Here is a 14,972-nt window from a genome sequence, read left to right on the forward strand (position 1 = left end):
CAGGCCAAATAAAAATTCAGGGTGCCAGTCGCCTGGCAATGTCATGCCATTTATTTGCTGGGATGTAGGGCCTGATACTACAGTGCTGAAGAAAACAAGGAGGTTTGCAGATGTCTCTAAAGGAAGCTGGATGTGGTATTTAAGTGTCTCACAGTCTTGCTTTATCTGGACTTTGATCCTTAAGATCCTTAAGAGCCATTTCTGTATATAAATCACAGTTTCCACTGATATGTACCTGCTCAGCATCTTTTAGACAGTGCACCTACATAATGGGGCTGATCTTAAGACCTATAGCATGAGCAGAAAGTTCCTTAGTTGTAGTGAGACTGGCCTCTGCTTTCAAAATAAAATTGGGCAATATCTGTGTAAATATTTGGTCCCTCCTTGTTGCAGCAACTAACTGAGGTGATCTGCAGTGGAAGATTAGGGCCTTGTTTTATAAAATTGAGACTCTGAAGTAACACTTTATGTTTGTGAAATCAGATAAAGGATCACTGGCCTACCCGCTTTGTAGAAATGCAAGGTTTCTTAGCTTAGACATTACCAAACATTCCTGAAAGACAGAATCAGATTCAACAAGGAATTAGGGTTTCAGCTGAAAGCTGAGCTGTTTACCAGGGAATAAGACAAGCCTTGATCTTTTTGCTCAGTAATCTTTTAATGGGCCAAAGGAACAGCATTTCTTTTCCTGTCAGGTAATTTACATACAACATTCAAAGGAGATAGTAGTGACCTTGGCTTGCACTAAACAGAGCTTCAGAGCTAAACTGTTTCTAGTGAGCCTGGCTGGTCTTTTGACAATACTCTTGTATTTTTTTGAGGTACCCACAATCCCCAGGCACAGATTTATTCTGCACCCTAATTGGAAATGTCTAGGAAAGGTGGTGGTCTGAGAGACTTACAGCTAATTGCAATTATTAATGTGTTAATCCTGAAGTATCTCACTAATATATACCATGTTCATGTTTCTATTTAGTCAGCAAGAAAAATGTGTGAACAAGGACTTCAGTGCATATCAGTCTTGCTGACTAAACATCACATTTTGAGTTTGCTGTTATGTAAAGAAGTTTACTTATTGGAATAATGGTTTTGAAAGCTGCATACAGGGCTGGTATTCTTCAGATGAATACGTTTGCCTCAGATAAATTAAAATGTGGTTTTATGTTATGAAATCAGGGCTAGGTGTACTAATGGAGACAATCTCTACATGCAATCCATAGAGGCCCTTAATTTTGGACAACGCCAAGAGATGCACATGGCAGTTGTGGATGAATGTATGTACACAGCCTGTACATACATATCTCTGCTCACCTAATTCACACATAGGCACGTTTGAATATAAACCCATATATCATTTTCCTTCTTTTAGCAGAATGATAGTGATTTTCATACATATTTCTCAAATGCCACCATAGCCCAATTGCACTGGAAGACAAATCAGTATTCAAACTGTCAACAAAGAAGACTGATGTTGGTCATAAGTCCCTATTATCTGAAAGATTTGACATGGACTTAAGTTGGGATCACTTTTGATGAATACCATTTAACTATCATTACCTGATGGTTCATCTACACATGGTAGAATGGAAATAAAATTATGCTGAAAAGTACTCATAAATGTGTGTGCTATTGTTTATCAGTGTAGCATCACAAAACTTCAGCTCTGGATCACATGTTATTAGAGGTACTTAAGCACAGCACCGAGTCCAGCTCTAAGAGTGCAGCTATGGTTGTGTCAGAGCTTGGAACCGCACATGCTGCACAGTGCTAGGAAAGAAGTTAGCTCTATACACCTCCTAACATTACCCCCTACCCCAGTAAATCTACTTGATTAATGACATACTGACATTTTATTAGATTATTGTGCATCACCACTGCACAAGCACCCTCTAAAATTTCATATCCAAATTTCTAGGCTTATTATTTTCTTGAAGTCACTACTTTTCAGAGCAGGTTGTGCTGTATTACGCTGGCTGGCTCATAAAATCCCATGGCATGTGAAGATCTGAGCTTGTACTTCTTGCATGTTTTTCACACTGTAATGAAATGTCTTTGAAATAGGCAAGAGACACATGCACATGCTCTAGGGTGGCCAGCCATGGGGTATTCCCATAGGGTTGTGGGAGAGCCACTCCTTGCACCTGCTTTCTTACATGGAGCAGAAGTCCAGACTCCAGGTGAGTATCCTTACTCCCACAATATAACACCAAGTACCTTAGCTCTGATTATAATGCAGGTTTCATTTCTTTCCTGTCTTCTCTGAACTAGACAGCGGTCCCCCTCAAGAAGCTATTGCATATTGCTGTCTATGATACAGCTAGACAGTATGGCAGAAGGATGTTGGCACTCCTTCCTCTACTGTTTCAAGAAGCAAAAAATGAACCTAATCATGTCTGCATTGTTTTGGGTTTAGTTTGAAACTAAGTATCAAATATAACCATTATGACATGAATGAATGAATGATGTGAATTCTGTCTCTCTACTTAGCAACTCCATTAACTGCTGTCTTTTTTTTTTTTGTCTTTTTTTTTTTAAAATCAGATTACACTTCTAAGGCTAAAGCATGTCGGATGCCTGGAAGCATTTCTGTTTTCAGTGAGAACCTCTGTTAACATGACACAACCCCTTTAAAATGCAGACATGCACTCAGCGAATTTGATAAGCCCTGAGATGAATTTAGATGCACAAAGATGGTGAAGCAGCCTAATCCTTCCTACAGAAGATAATGTTTAAACAAATTTATTTCATTCAATGAAACACCTGAACAAGCTTATTTAATATAGTCTTTGCATTTAATTATCTCTGCTGAGGGGTACTTGCCATATTTCAAAATATGATTATTTTCTTTTGTATTAATTATTTTAAGATCCTCAAAGGAAACCTGGTGAGAAATAAAAAAAGGGCTCTTAATTAACCTGAGCCACCAGAAGTCATCTTTTTGGAATAGGGAAGCTGAGATATGGGACTGAAAATAAATAGTACTTTAAAAATCAGGCTCTCTACATGAATAATGAAGAAGAGCTGCTAAAACCTGAAAAGAATTCTGTATGAATGAATTGTTGCTAGGCATTAATATCAAAGGCACACTTACACATTAAACTGTCTGGTGGAGAAAAGACAAAAATAGAAAAAAATAATTCTGAGACTAACTCAATACAGTGAAAATTATTGGCAGAAGTCAAGGAAGTGTAAAATTATGATACACCCAGAGAAAAATACAGCCCAGAGTCAGCATCTCAGTTCTTTTCTTCTCTCCTTTTGCTCTTGTGGGGTTAGCATAAAGGAAGCTATTCCTTTTGAAAAGAATTTATTCCCCAATATATTTCTGGCAAGCAGTTTTACCATGAGTGCTCTCACTGCTCAATCCAATTACCCTCGTGCTTGCAGCGGGGAATACTGTACACGAAAACAGGAGACCCTGTTCTCCCTGCCACAAATAGAACTGCAACAGGGCTTGGATGTTTTTACTCTAGATAGCAAACTAACAGACTATGGCAACCTATATATGAGTAACTAGATCACTGCTTTTTTTGCAGCATCAGTATTACATGAAAGGATATTTGCAACATGGGTTTGCACAGAATGAATGTAATTGTATGTATGTATCATCTGAAAGCGGCTTTGTACCTAGGCACAAGCAAGAGGGGAATTGTGCCCATTGCAGGCAATTGTTTAGTATTGCACTTCTAGGCTTCTCTTGTTTAACCATTTAACATGTTGCTGTGCTCCTCCAAAGGCTAAAGAACTTGAAAGGATCACATTATGTGCACACCTTTGCAAGAAGCCAGACAGCACCTCAGTAGGTGTGAAAAGGGATCAAAGCCAGTTTTCCAACAGAAGTACTTTTGCCTTTTATTCTATTCTATCAGGCAATTACACAAATTTTAATTTCCAGTCAAAGTGAATGCAGTTACCAGATCATACTACCTAGACAACAAATCAAACTGTTTCGTGCCATTCCTAAAATTAATTCAAAGTCAGCTCTCACCATTGAAGACAGCTTTGTTTTTTCCTTAGTTTTTCAAAAGGCATGAGGTTTACTTCACTTTTCTGCAGACACTTTGTATAGGTATTTATATTACCCTTTTGTCACTACTGGTCAATCAAGCACACCTGAAAAAATTCCCTGGGGCTCAGCCTTGGCATGGGAAGTGTGTGTTTTCTCTGGGAAACATTTAAAATTATAGGAAATGCTTTTGAAAGATGGGAAATAATGAGGGGAAAGGTGTTTTCGTGTTTTCTGATCCTCTATGTTTGTGTTCTTGCAACTGATTATATTTTCACAATCGAACTGAAATATATTGCTGTTTTATTTGCCACAGAATTGGATTGAGGCCATTCCCAGCGATGGCATGCTGGACGAGGTGGCAGCATGAAATCCATACTCCTCCCGTTTGCCCATCTGCAAAGCTGCAGTGGGTTCAGCGCATCACCCTTCCAACACTGTCAAGATATTGACATCGCGTGGTGACTTCAAAGATGAAGGTGAATTGGACTCAGTTTGTGAGGTCGCAGGGAGGGAGAGCGGGCAGCTACAGGGCCAGAGCCCTGCAGCCCAGGCAGGGGTGGCAGGGCCCTCGGCGGCAGGGGCCCACAGCTCGGCTGCACCCACGGCAGCCACCTGGGCCTAGGCCCGGTCCGGCCCCGGTCCGTGGCCCGGCTGGTGGGCGGGTCCTCCGCCTGCTGCAGGCTCCGGGCCGGGCTGTGCCCTTCAGAGCCCCCGGGCCCCGTTCGGTTCAGGCGCTGCGGGCGGCCGGGTCCCTGCCCGCACCCGGGTAACCCGCTGGCTGTCACGGACACCCGGGAGGGGCTTCAACCCGCCGTGACCGCAGGGCGCGGGGGGCGGCGAGGCGAGGCGGGGGGAGGCCGCGCCGCAGCGGGGGTGGAGGAGGAGTGGAAGAGCACCGAGAGGGGAAAAGCGCGGGGGGCGTGAAGGAGCGGGGGGTGAAAGGGGAGTGCGCGGAGAGGAGGCGGCGGCGGGGAGCGGAGCGGGGCGGCGGCGAGCTGCCCGAGCCAGCGGGTGAGGCGGCCGGGCCATGGCGCGGCGGGACGGCGGCGGGCTGCCCCGCCTGCTGCTCTGCCTGGCGCTGTGCGGGCTGCTGCGCGGCGCCCAGGCTGGCGCCCTGCCCGCCCGCGGGGCGCCCCGGCCCTTCGGCGCGGCCCCGCCGGCGGCCTGCAGCCCGCGCTGCCAGCACGGCGGCCTCTGCCTCGGCAACGGCACCTGCCTCTGCTCCAAGGGCTACGAGGGCGAGCTCTGCCAGCACGGTAACGGCCCGGCCTCGCACCGCGGCGCCAGGCGGTGCCAGTGGGCGGGAAGGCGGGGGCGGGTTGCGGTGGCATCCCCCCGGCGGGGCGGTGGCGGGCCAGGGGCGGCCGCTCCGCACCTCGCCTCGCCTCGCCTCGCCTCGCCGCGGGGGACAGGCGGGGAGCGCCCTGCCCGGCGTCGCCTGCCCGCGGCTGTGGGGGTCTCTGCGCTCCGGTGGCCCCTGGGGTCGCGTCTGTGCCTGAGCAGGCGTGGGCGCCATGCTGTGCCAGCCTTCCTGCGAGTGCTCCCTCTGGGAGGTCTGAGGGGCTGGGGTCGGGAGCAGTGAGAGAGGGGAGTGGCTGGGTGCCTGGCAGGACGTAAATAAGGTGCGGTGGGGGAAAGGGGATAAAGACACCCAGGTTCTGGCGAGGCAATGGCAGCAAACTGGTAGCGCACACATCTCCTTCATGAAGACACTCACGTAGGTGGGTTGCCCCAGCCGTTGGAAGTGGCCGCGGTGTCAGTAGATACAGCGCTTTACCAGTTGAGGGTGGGGTAAATGTCAGCTTGTTGGACAGGCTTTTGCATCCACTTCCTTGTATAATTTTTCCTGTGCACGTTTAAATACTTGCCTGAGTGAGGAATGGTGCTTTGAGAGGCTTGACAGCTTTCCAAGCCTCAGCAATGTTAAACTGGTATTTTCTAGGTGCTATTAGTGAGAATAGTGCTAATGAACAGATCAAAAAAGTGTGTATAAAGTAGGTTATTTTCTGGATCTTTTGTTGGAGTACATTGTGCTTGTAAAAATACTGGAATTTACTTCCTACCTGACCCACAGAGTCATCTGTACATCCCATTTCCATGGTAGGAGGCGTAAAGGTAGGGAACTGAAATCTCTTCCTGGTAATGTTCAACGAGAGACAAAGTATTTTTGAAAGTATCCCAATATGCAGAAGTAAACACTGGGGAGAAGAGTTTAGGTTTAAACACTGTTTAATGTAACATGTCTGATTTCTAATTCCTTTTTTTCAGAAGTGGCTATTGTGGCTATTAATTGCTAAAATTCACTCAATATCAGGAGTTCTTTTGCTTGACATGTTGTCCTGTGCGAAGAGGTGATATAATCTGTACAATATTTGTTCTAGTTTTCAATGCCTTTCATTTAAAATGTGATTTATTTTTTTAAACTCTGAAATGGGATGCTGAAAATTTCATTCAGCACTGTAATCATTCATGGAGTATTGTTTTATTTAGAAGCTAAGGCTAGCAGGTGGTGACAAATGATGTGTAGCTAATGTGCTGTGCATTGGGGATGAGTAACTGCTGTATGCACTGTTCCAAACAACTGTTGGATCCTAGACATTTTGGGGCTTAGGGGAGATGTGAAAGACTGTTGGAGATGCAGATCCATTTTTGAATTAGAGAGGTGAACTGTCTGGAATTGTTAAGGGAACCGCTGAATGCTCGCTCTGATAAGCTCATCAATGTAGAAAAAGATTTGGGTAGATGAAGTTTCATCCCTTGTTCTGTCAAGAAAACTGAACTGGAGACTATGTGAAGTAACAGTTTTTCTTAAATTGAGAGCTCTCGTATGGCATTTCCAATGAACTGAAAGCATCTGGTAAAACAGTTATGCAGAGCTGAGTGCTGAATGGTTCTTTCATACATCTGTGTCCTGTATTTGCATGCAAATACTCATTCTCCAGATACTAATGTGAAAAATCCTCTGTTCTTCAGTTGGGTTGTTTGAGAGTGCTGTAAGATTAGGAGGGCAAAATCAGTGTTCCTCACTGCTCGTCTTTTCCCTTTTCTTCCCTGTTTCAGACTTCTTACCCATCCAGTCAACGATAAGCAATGTGGTGAGAGAACGCATCTCATATCTGCAGTTAGTTCAGATGAGGCTCTGAAACACGTGGGTCTCTAAAATCTGTATGCAAATAAACAAAAGACACCAGGGGTGATTCAGGAATTACTTATGAGTGGCAAGGAGGTCTATTTATTACCAATCTGACTGAACTTACCCAGAATTCTGCAAAATGAAGATTTTTATTTGTGCCTTATCCAACCTGTCCAGGCTGTCAGTAATGAAAAAGTTGCAGAATCTGTGATGATCATAGGTGCTTTTCTCCCAACAGATAATTACAGTTATGACAAAAGTTACAATTATCTTAGATGGTTTCTGAACAAACACTGTTTATTTCAGAATAAATAATATTTCAGAATAAATAATCTGAGAGGGCAGATGAGACAAAAAAAAAAGAGGGTGGAGGAGAAGGAGGTGGTGACTGACTTCTGGAGACATTTTAGAGAAGCGATATGAGGAAATGAGCATTTAGTTTTACTGGAGACGTATGCAGGAATCCAGTAGAGCGTGAAGTCTAGTATTTCATCTTAAGAATAGAAGATACCCCTCAAGTTGCAACATTTTTTTTATTAAATCGTTTCTTCTTATCACTTCTTTCCTCACCTGTCATTTCTTGACTTGTTATCAAAAACTTCTTTGGCAGTCCAGCTTTCTTCCTTTGTTCTTTTTTAATATGACTCGCTTTGCTGCCTGTTCCATCTGGGGTCCAAAAGCTTCCTTAGTTTTGAGTGGTTAAAAGCTTAAAATAGTGGAGCGCTCTCTGTGCAGGGAAACAAACCTTTTCACCTGACTGGTGATGTAGGATGGCAGGGCAGATACATCTTAGGAAATGTGAAGACAAACTGAGTACTCGGAGACTAACATAACGTGAATTTCTTATGTACTTAAGTAGTAATTTTGTTAAGCTTCACCAATATTGATCCAAACTTTGTTTGTTTTCTGTCTTAACAGCAACATGTTATCCAAAATGCAAAAACGGTGGGGAGTGCCTCAGACCTGGGAAATGCAGATGTCCACCTGGCTATGGGGGTAGATACTGTCATAAAGGTGAGTAAGACCCAAACAAATGATAGCTTGGAAAGACAAGGAGTTTGAAAACAGGCAAAATTAATTTGGAACTTCTCAAGTCCAAGATCTAATGCAGTTTGAAATAATGACCTTAAATCCTTAGACCTCTGATCTTGCTGTCAAAAAATGCATGGCCTGGAGGATCTGCATACTTGCAGGAGAATGGGGTGAAGTATATGTACTGAAATGTGTTGTGAGAATCTAGAGAATTCTGTCCCTCATAAAATACCTTGTTTATATTACATAAATATTCTGTTTAGCTCTATAACAAACACTTAAGATGATTTAATGACATTAATTTTATAGAGACGTATTTCTACATTAGGTGTTTGGAACTTGTGTTAGTATTTGCAAGATGGTGATATTGAGGGCAAGTCGCTAAAGATAAGTGTGGCAATGTATTGTTGATAGGTAATGGGAGATGGAGATGAGAAGTGGCACCAATTCTTATGGTTTTATGAAGTGTATTGAATATATGCATGGACTGGAAGAGACAATCTAAGAAAACGTTACATTGTTATGAACTGATTAGGCTACTGATGATAACTTGAGTTCTGGGATAAAAGAAGAAAACTTGAAATAGTTTTGGGGGAAAACGATATCCTTGGGTAGGCAAGATATCCTCAGAGAGTGAAGGAAAATAAAGCATTGCTTTTGTTTCAGAAGAAAAGCCTTGCACTTAAAAAATTCTAGAAGTTCTTTTTGAAAAGATGTTGGTAAATTAGTCGGGCAGTCGTCAGTGTACTAAGAACCTAATAAGCATTCAGTCTGACTGGTCACAGCAGCCAACAACATCTCACAGAATTCTCTGTTTATTCTTGGTGTTTATTCTGCAGGCATTTTCTTTATTTCCTTCAAATATGAAATAGCTACAAGAGTTTACTTGGAGTGTAACTTAATGAGTACTTGGGGAAGGAACTCGGCTACCTTCTGCAGCTCCCTGGAGTCTTGTTGTTAGGTTGTCTGGTGTTTGGCAGGGTTTTTTTGTTTCTTTATTTGTTTCATTTTTTTAATAAAGCTGTATTTGGTGTTTTAGGAAGAAAGAATGTAACATGGTAACATCTGTCTAAGTCTGCAGAAACTTAAACTGTATCTCTGGCTTATTAACTGGACTGAATGGGAATTCAGCTGCCAGTGATAACAATTTGATATCGATATTGCTAACATTATAAAGGAATAAAAAAGATGAGGAAGTGTCTTCTAATGAAGATCTGTATAACACAGTACTGTTGTGTAATGCCTTGGGAAATAACTATGCCTTTTGAGTAGGCATAACAGTGTTGACAGCAGTGAGGTAAACTGGAGCATGGGTCAGCATCATTTTCCAGAAAAAAGATTATTTATTTTTTTTTAATCTCTTAAAGGCCATCTGAAAGTGTAGGTTTCTGGGGTCTTGACAGGGAGCTTGACATTCTGAGAAGAGCCTGAATCAGAAGTAAGGCGAGAAGTACTACTTAAATAGAAAAAGCAGAGCGAGGATTCAGTTTACGCAAATACTACAGTCTAGACTTGGATTTGTATCTGAGTAAAAATCCGACTTGTGCTTTTTACCATGTTATCCCTGTAAGGCAAAGGATGTGCTTGTGCTGACCTTTAAGGTGGACTACCGTGGCGTGTGGAGCCTGGATATACAAAATTGCAGCATGGTGCAATATGCTATTGCAGAATCGCACAGAATCACAGAATGGGTGAAGCTGGAAGGGACCTCTGGAGGTCATCTTGTCCAATCCCTTTGCTCAAGCTGGGCTAGCTAGAGCCAGTTGCCATGGTCCGTGTCCAGACAGCTTTTGAATATCTCCAAGGATGGAGACTCCACAACTTCCCAGGCCAACCTGTGTTTGGTCACCCTCACTGTGAAGCCATGCTGACTATTCCTGATGATTTTCTTGTCCTTAGTATGCCTGGAAATGGTTTCCAGGACCACTTGTTCCATTACCTTACCAGAGATTGAGGTGAGGCTGGCTGATCTGTAGTTCCCCGGCTCCTCCTTGCCCTTCCTGAAGATTGGAGTGATATTTGCTTCCCTTCAGTCTTCAGGCACTTCCCCCTGTCACCACAATCGATGCAATATAATCAATATTAAACACATTAAGTTATACCATGTGACAAAGAAATATGCCAACAGGCTTTGAAGAGCTTTTCTAGCTGTACTGGAGTTCACTTGCGTGTCCTTGCAAGTTCAGCATTTGTGTCAAATCCTCAGCTGAATCATGAGCTGAAATCATATTCAAAGACTGTGGTAGAACAGAGATTTGGACTTTTTTCTACCAAGTATCAAGCAGACATCCCAACTGTCCATCATTCTAATGAAGGATAGTTGTTTCTCTTCAGTGCGGTGAAGGTAGTGTGTACATTTACATTCATGCTTGTGAAAGGATGCGTTTGATTGTACAGAACAGTGATTATGCCATGTTTCAAAGATGGTGTGCACCACGGTTGAATACCAATCATATGTCTGGTATAAATAATGCTTTGTTAATGAGTCCTTCAGGGCTTCAATGCATAGAACAATTCTGGAATGAGGAGGCTGACTTACATAGTTGGCCTTTGGGGGAAGACACCACTCAACCTGGCTGTAGTTATGGGTTTGTTTGTCAAGGCAATATCCCCTTCTCTTCTTCCTCTTGTTATGTGTAGGTCCTGTCAGGTAAGGAACTGCATGAATCCTTGACCACATGTTACTGGCTCACCAGCTATGATTTGGCAAGATTGATAAGAATATGTATGTTAGTAGTTACTGTGGTGCGGCTGTTGAACAGTTGGTTCACAGTTGGGGAGGGGAGGAGCTATGCCATAGTGATAATTATGTTTGTTTGTTGGTACTCTCAGGCTAAATGCTCAAAAAGTTAAGATCTTTAATCTTAACTGCATTTTGAGTTGGCATTTGCAGACACGGTTTTGTCATCCTCGCTCGCTCCTTACAGAACTGTGCCTTGCTCTGAATAGTTGAAATTTTAGTCTTTGCAGATGTGATAGAACAAGTAGTTGATGGTAGACCAGCTGTTTAAAGATAATTATTTGATATCCTATGCTGCTTCTGAAATGTGCTGCGTATGCTGTTCTTCCGCAGTAAGCTGTGAAGGAGGCTGTCAAAATGGTGGGGAATGCATCTCTGTCAATGGAGTTGTGAAGTGCCTTTGTGCTTCTGGCTGGACGGGATCAAGATGCCAAGAAGGTGGGTATCTACATTCATGAAAATATTGATTAAAAAATATAACTTAAGTTACAAAAACATTTTAAAAGTATTAAGAGGCTAATAACTATGGAAAAGTCATTGTAGGTCCTTCGTTTCTGTAGTAATACATTATTGGTAAACACTCAGATAAAATACTGTGAAATTATTTTGCATTAAACTATACATCTGTTAACATTTAAACCAAAATTCTTAACAGTACACAGTTATTTTTTTCAATTTCCATGGCCCTGGAAATGCCTTCAGAGTTATACCAGTTGAGTATCTAACCTGGAAGAAAATGTGTTTTGCCATTTTAATTTGTATCATCCTGAATCTTTCATTCTGTCAGGATTCTTTAATATCAGTTTTATAAATCCTGCTGACTTACCCATTCTTTTCTTCTAGCAATTTGTCCTCAAGGTTGCCGGAATAATGGAGCTTGTGTGGCTCCTGGGATTTGTAGCTGTCCAGCTGGATGGGTCGGTGGAGCATGTCACTTAGGTAAATGACTTCTGACATTTTTTGTTTATCCTGTTCTCTAGTTGTTTGATTTACCAGTACAGCGTTCAGATCTTCGGTGCCTAACAAAGCTGCTAGGCAAGTATCTTAGAATAATAAAGAGAGCTGCTTCTGCATACTGAGGGTCTTACAAGTATGCGTAAGTAGTAGGTGGCTTTTCAATTTGGTCAGAAAGACAGAACTTGTCTACTTCAGATAAATTCAGATTTTGGTTGTCACCAAATTCATTACTTGGTATGTCTTGTGAAATATTTTCTATAAATCAACACCCTGGTATAAACACCTGAAAATGGCCATTACAGAAACACTATCACTTCTTACGTGGGTTACAAGCTTCATTAAATTTTATGGGCATGGGAGACTGAAACTTGCTTCTCACTTTGGGGATAAGTTGGCAGAATCAACTCCAGGTGCTCTTAAAAGAGTAAGAGGAAACTGGCTATAGTCAGGATTAGTACTGACTGACACTCTTGCTGAACAACCACATGCATTTTCCCAAATTTTGATTCACAAAAGCAGATGATGATTACATACAAAAACTGTAAGGTACCCTTCTCTGGCAGGTCCCTGTATGCTCAAACAGCACTGCCCTGGTCCTAAAGCAATAATCCTAAAACTGTAAAAAGAGAAGGTTTTTGTTTGCTTTCTGGGAGACTGAGAGAAAGCTCATTTAAACATTGTTTGTGAATGGGATATCGTGGGTGAAGTCCTGTGCATTTGAAAATTTTATGTGGCTGTGGGAATCTAGATCAGCTGGTGTTAGTTCTTCTGCAGTATATATGGTCAAGCAAAGAATAACAAATAATCACAGAATGGTCAGAGTTGGAAGGGACCTCTGGAGACAATCTAGTCCAACCCCCTGCTAAAGCAGGTTCTCCTAGAGCAGGTTGTGTGGATCACATCCAAGTGGGTTTTGAATGTCTCCAGAGGAGACTCCACAACTTCTTTTTGCAGCCTGTCCAGTGCTTTGTCACCCTCAAACTAAAAAGTTTTTCCTCACATTCAGACGGAAGTTGCTGTGTTACAGTTTGTGCCTGTTGCCCCTTGTACTTTTAGCATTCCTATTTGACCAGCAAAATGCTTACCTTTTGAGTTCATCGGTGTATTGAGATAGAGGGTGGTATTAAAAGGTAAGTGTGGGAGATGCAGAGGAACTTAAAAATGCTTAGCTTCATTCCCTGCACTAGCAATAATGGTAGAAGTGTTCAGGTTCTTAGTGTCAAAATAATCACTGTTACTGAATTAACTAGATCTGCGTCCAGTTTGACTTCTCTTGGTGCAGATGCTCATGAGCAAATTGCAGGCCCTGGCTTGTTAACTGAACTGGTATGTAGCTAGGGGACAACTAAAGCTGTGCCCACTCCTCTGCCCTTCTTGTGGGGGAGCGGAAGGGCACTGTGTGAACAATAGCTAGTGTTTGGTAGCTGTTTCCTCATGGATATGGATCCAAGAGCCGTCTGGAGTAAGTTTCAGCAGGAATTTTTATTGTTCCCTCACTTTCATTGAGACATCCATCTCAAAAACAGCCTGTGCCTTAAACAACAACAGAAATGATAGTATTTTAAAAGGGGAATGAAGCATGAATAAGACTAGACATGCTGTGGCTGTATTCCAGTGAAGGCCACGATGCCATAAATTGAGAGGCATTGCTTTTCAGTTCTTCCATTATGCTTTTATTTATACCGTCCCAGTGTGGTCACCAGGGAACAATTCTGCTAGCACAGTGAGACAAAGAAGAAAAATGAGCCTGTGTTGTGCTGCAGACATAGCATGTATCTGGTCTCTCATTTCAGCTGTATGTAAACTACCTTGTCAACATGGAGGAAAATGCATAGCTCCAAACGTGTGCAGATGTCGACTGCCGTACTCTGGTGTACAGTGTACAAAGAAAAGGAAGGAATGAAGCAACTTCCGCAAAGATAAGCTGCTTTTGCTTCATGTAGCTCTTCCTACAGAGATGAAGTTTGCAGCTGTGGGGAACCTTAAAACAAACATGGTAACTAATTGATTTCAGATAGCTTTTTGTTTTCAGTATATTAAGTAAATGTTTTTCTGTATTGAAGAAAAGTATTGCTGATGACACAGCTGTTGTAAGTGTCCAAGTATGTGTAGTGTATGGCACATTTTCTTCTGTTAGCATTTTCTTTTCTTTGTAAGCAGAAGTGTTATGTCTTGGTTGATACAGCTGACCTTGAAATGAAATTTGCTCTTCAAATAAAGTACTTCAGAATAGATCTGTGCTCTTTTTGATTTTTTTTTTTTTCCCCCTTTGACTAGAATTACTGCGCTATATCAATTATGTGTTTTTAAAAAGCACATGAAACAAAACATCCTTAATTCAGATCATCAGAAGTGGATGTTGGCTCAAGTATAGTGTGCCTTCAAGAAGATTACACACTTGCAAGAGGAAACTTGCAGCGTTTGCATCTTTCTGGAACATCAGCAAACTACAAAGTGTCTTATTAAAATCCTGGTTATTGCTTTATGTATGCTTCCTGCCCCTCCCCCCCAATCAGATTTGGATTGCGATCAGTTAAGCAATATTAAAAAACAACCAAACCACACAGTACTTGTTCAGACAGTTCTGCTGTTACTTTCTAAAATCTTAATCCATAGTGATACTCAAGAGAGTCCTTATCTTGACTACTTCTGCAATTGTATCATCCGATCATCTATCAGCTTCCAGTTATTTCTTTTTCTTACCCCAGTAAGATAGGGAAATGTGTTTATGTCCCTTCTGGAGATGGAGACCTTGATGATTCATTCCTATACAAGGTTGTGTTGTTACAGGAGCAATATAATGGGAGGCTACAGGCTGGCAGTGAGGAAAAGCCGTGCCTGTCACAAATCACCTGTGTGGAGGATGCTGAGGCTTGTCTTCTGGGCATGTTCCAGTTTGGCCTCGTTTAGGTTTTGCAGCCTTTTGCAGATTGGACTGAGACTCCTACGCTCATTGTTCCATGTCTCGTTTATGCTGTTTCTGGAATGCTATAGTTGAGGAGGTTTTGCCAAACATGGAAGTTCAATCAGTCAACTTTCTGAATGATGCTCAGATCAATTTTTTTGAGAGACGGATATTAATTGTATTCTAGGTGGTACTG

General features: G+C 42.3%; 1 protein-coding gene across 1 annotated transcript; it reads left to right on the forward strand.

The window, feature by feature from the left end:
- The first annotated feature begins 4,992 nt into the window (after nucleotides 1–4,992).
- LOC119147788 (von Willebrand factor D and EGF domain-containing protein-like) lies at nucleotides 4,993–14,105 on the forward strand. Its single transcript, XM_037387195.1, has 5 exons — nucleotides 4,993–5,265; nucleotides 8,061–8,156; nucleotides 11,248–11,352; nucleotides 11,758–11,853; nucleotides 13,665–14,105. Exons 1-5 carry the CDS (start codon nucleotides 5,037–5,039, stop codon nucleotides 13,772–13,774), a joined length of 636 nt encoding a protein of 211 aa, XP_037243092.1. The 5' UTR covers nucleotides 4,993–5,036; the 3' UTR covers nucleotides 13,775–14,105.
- The last annotated feature ends 867 nt before the right edge of the window (nucleotides 14,106–14,972 follow it).

Source organism: Falco rusticolus, chromosome 4, assembly GCF_015220075.1.
Source record: "Falco rusticolus isolate bFalRus1 chromosome 4, bFalRus1.pri, whole genome shotgun sequence".
Lineage (NCBI taxonomy): Eukaryota > Metazoa > Chordata > Aves > Falconiformes > Falconidae > Falco > Falco rusticolus.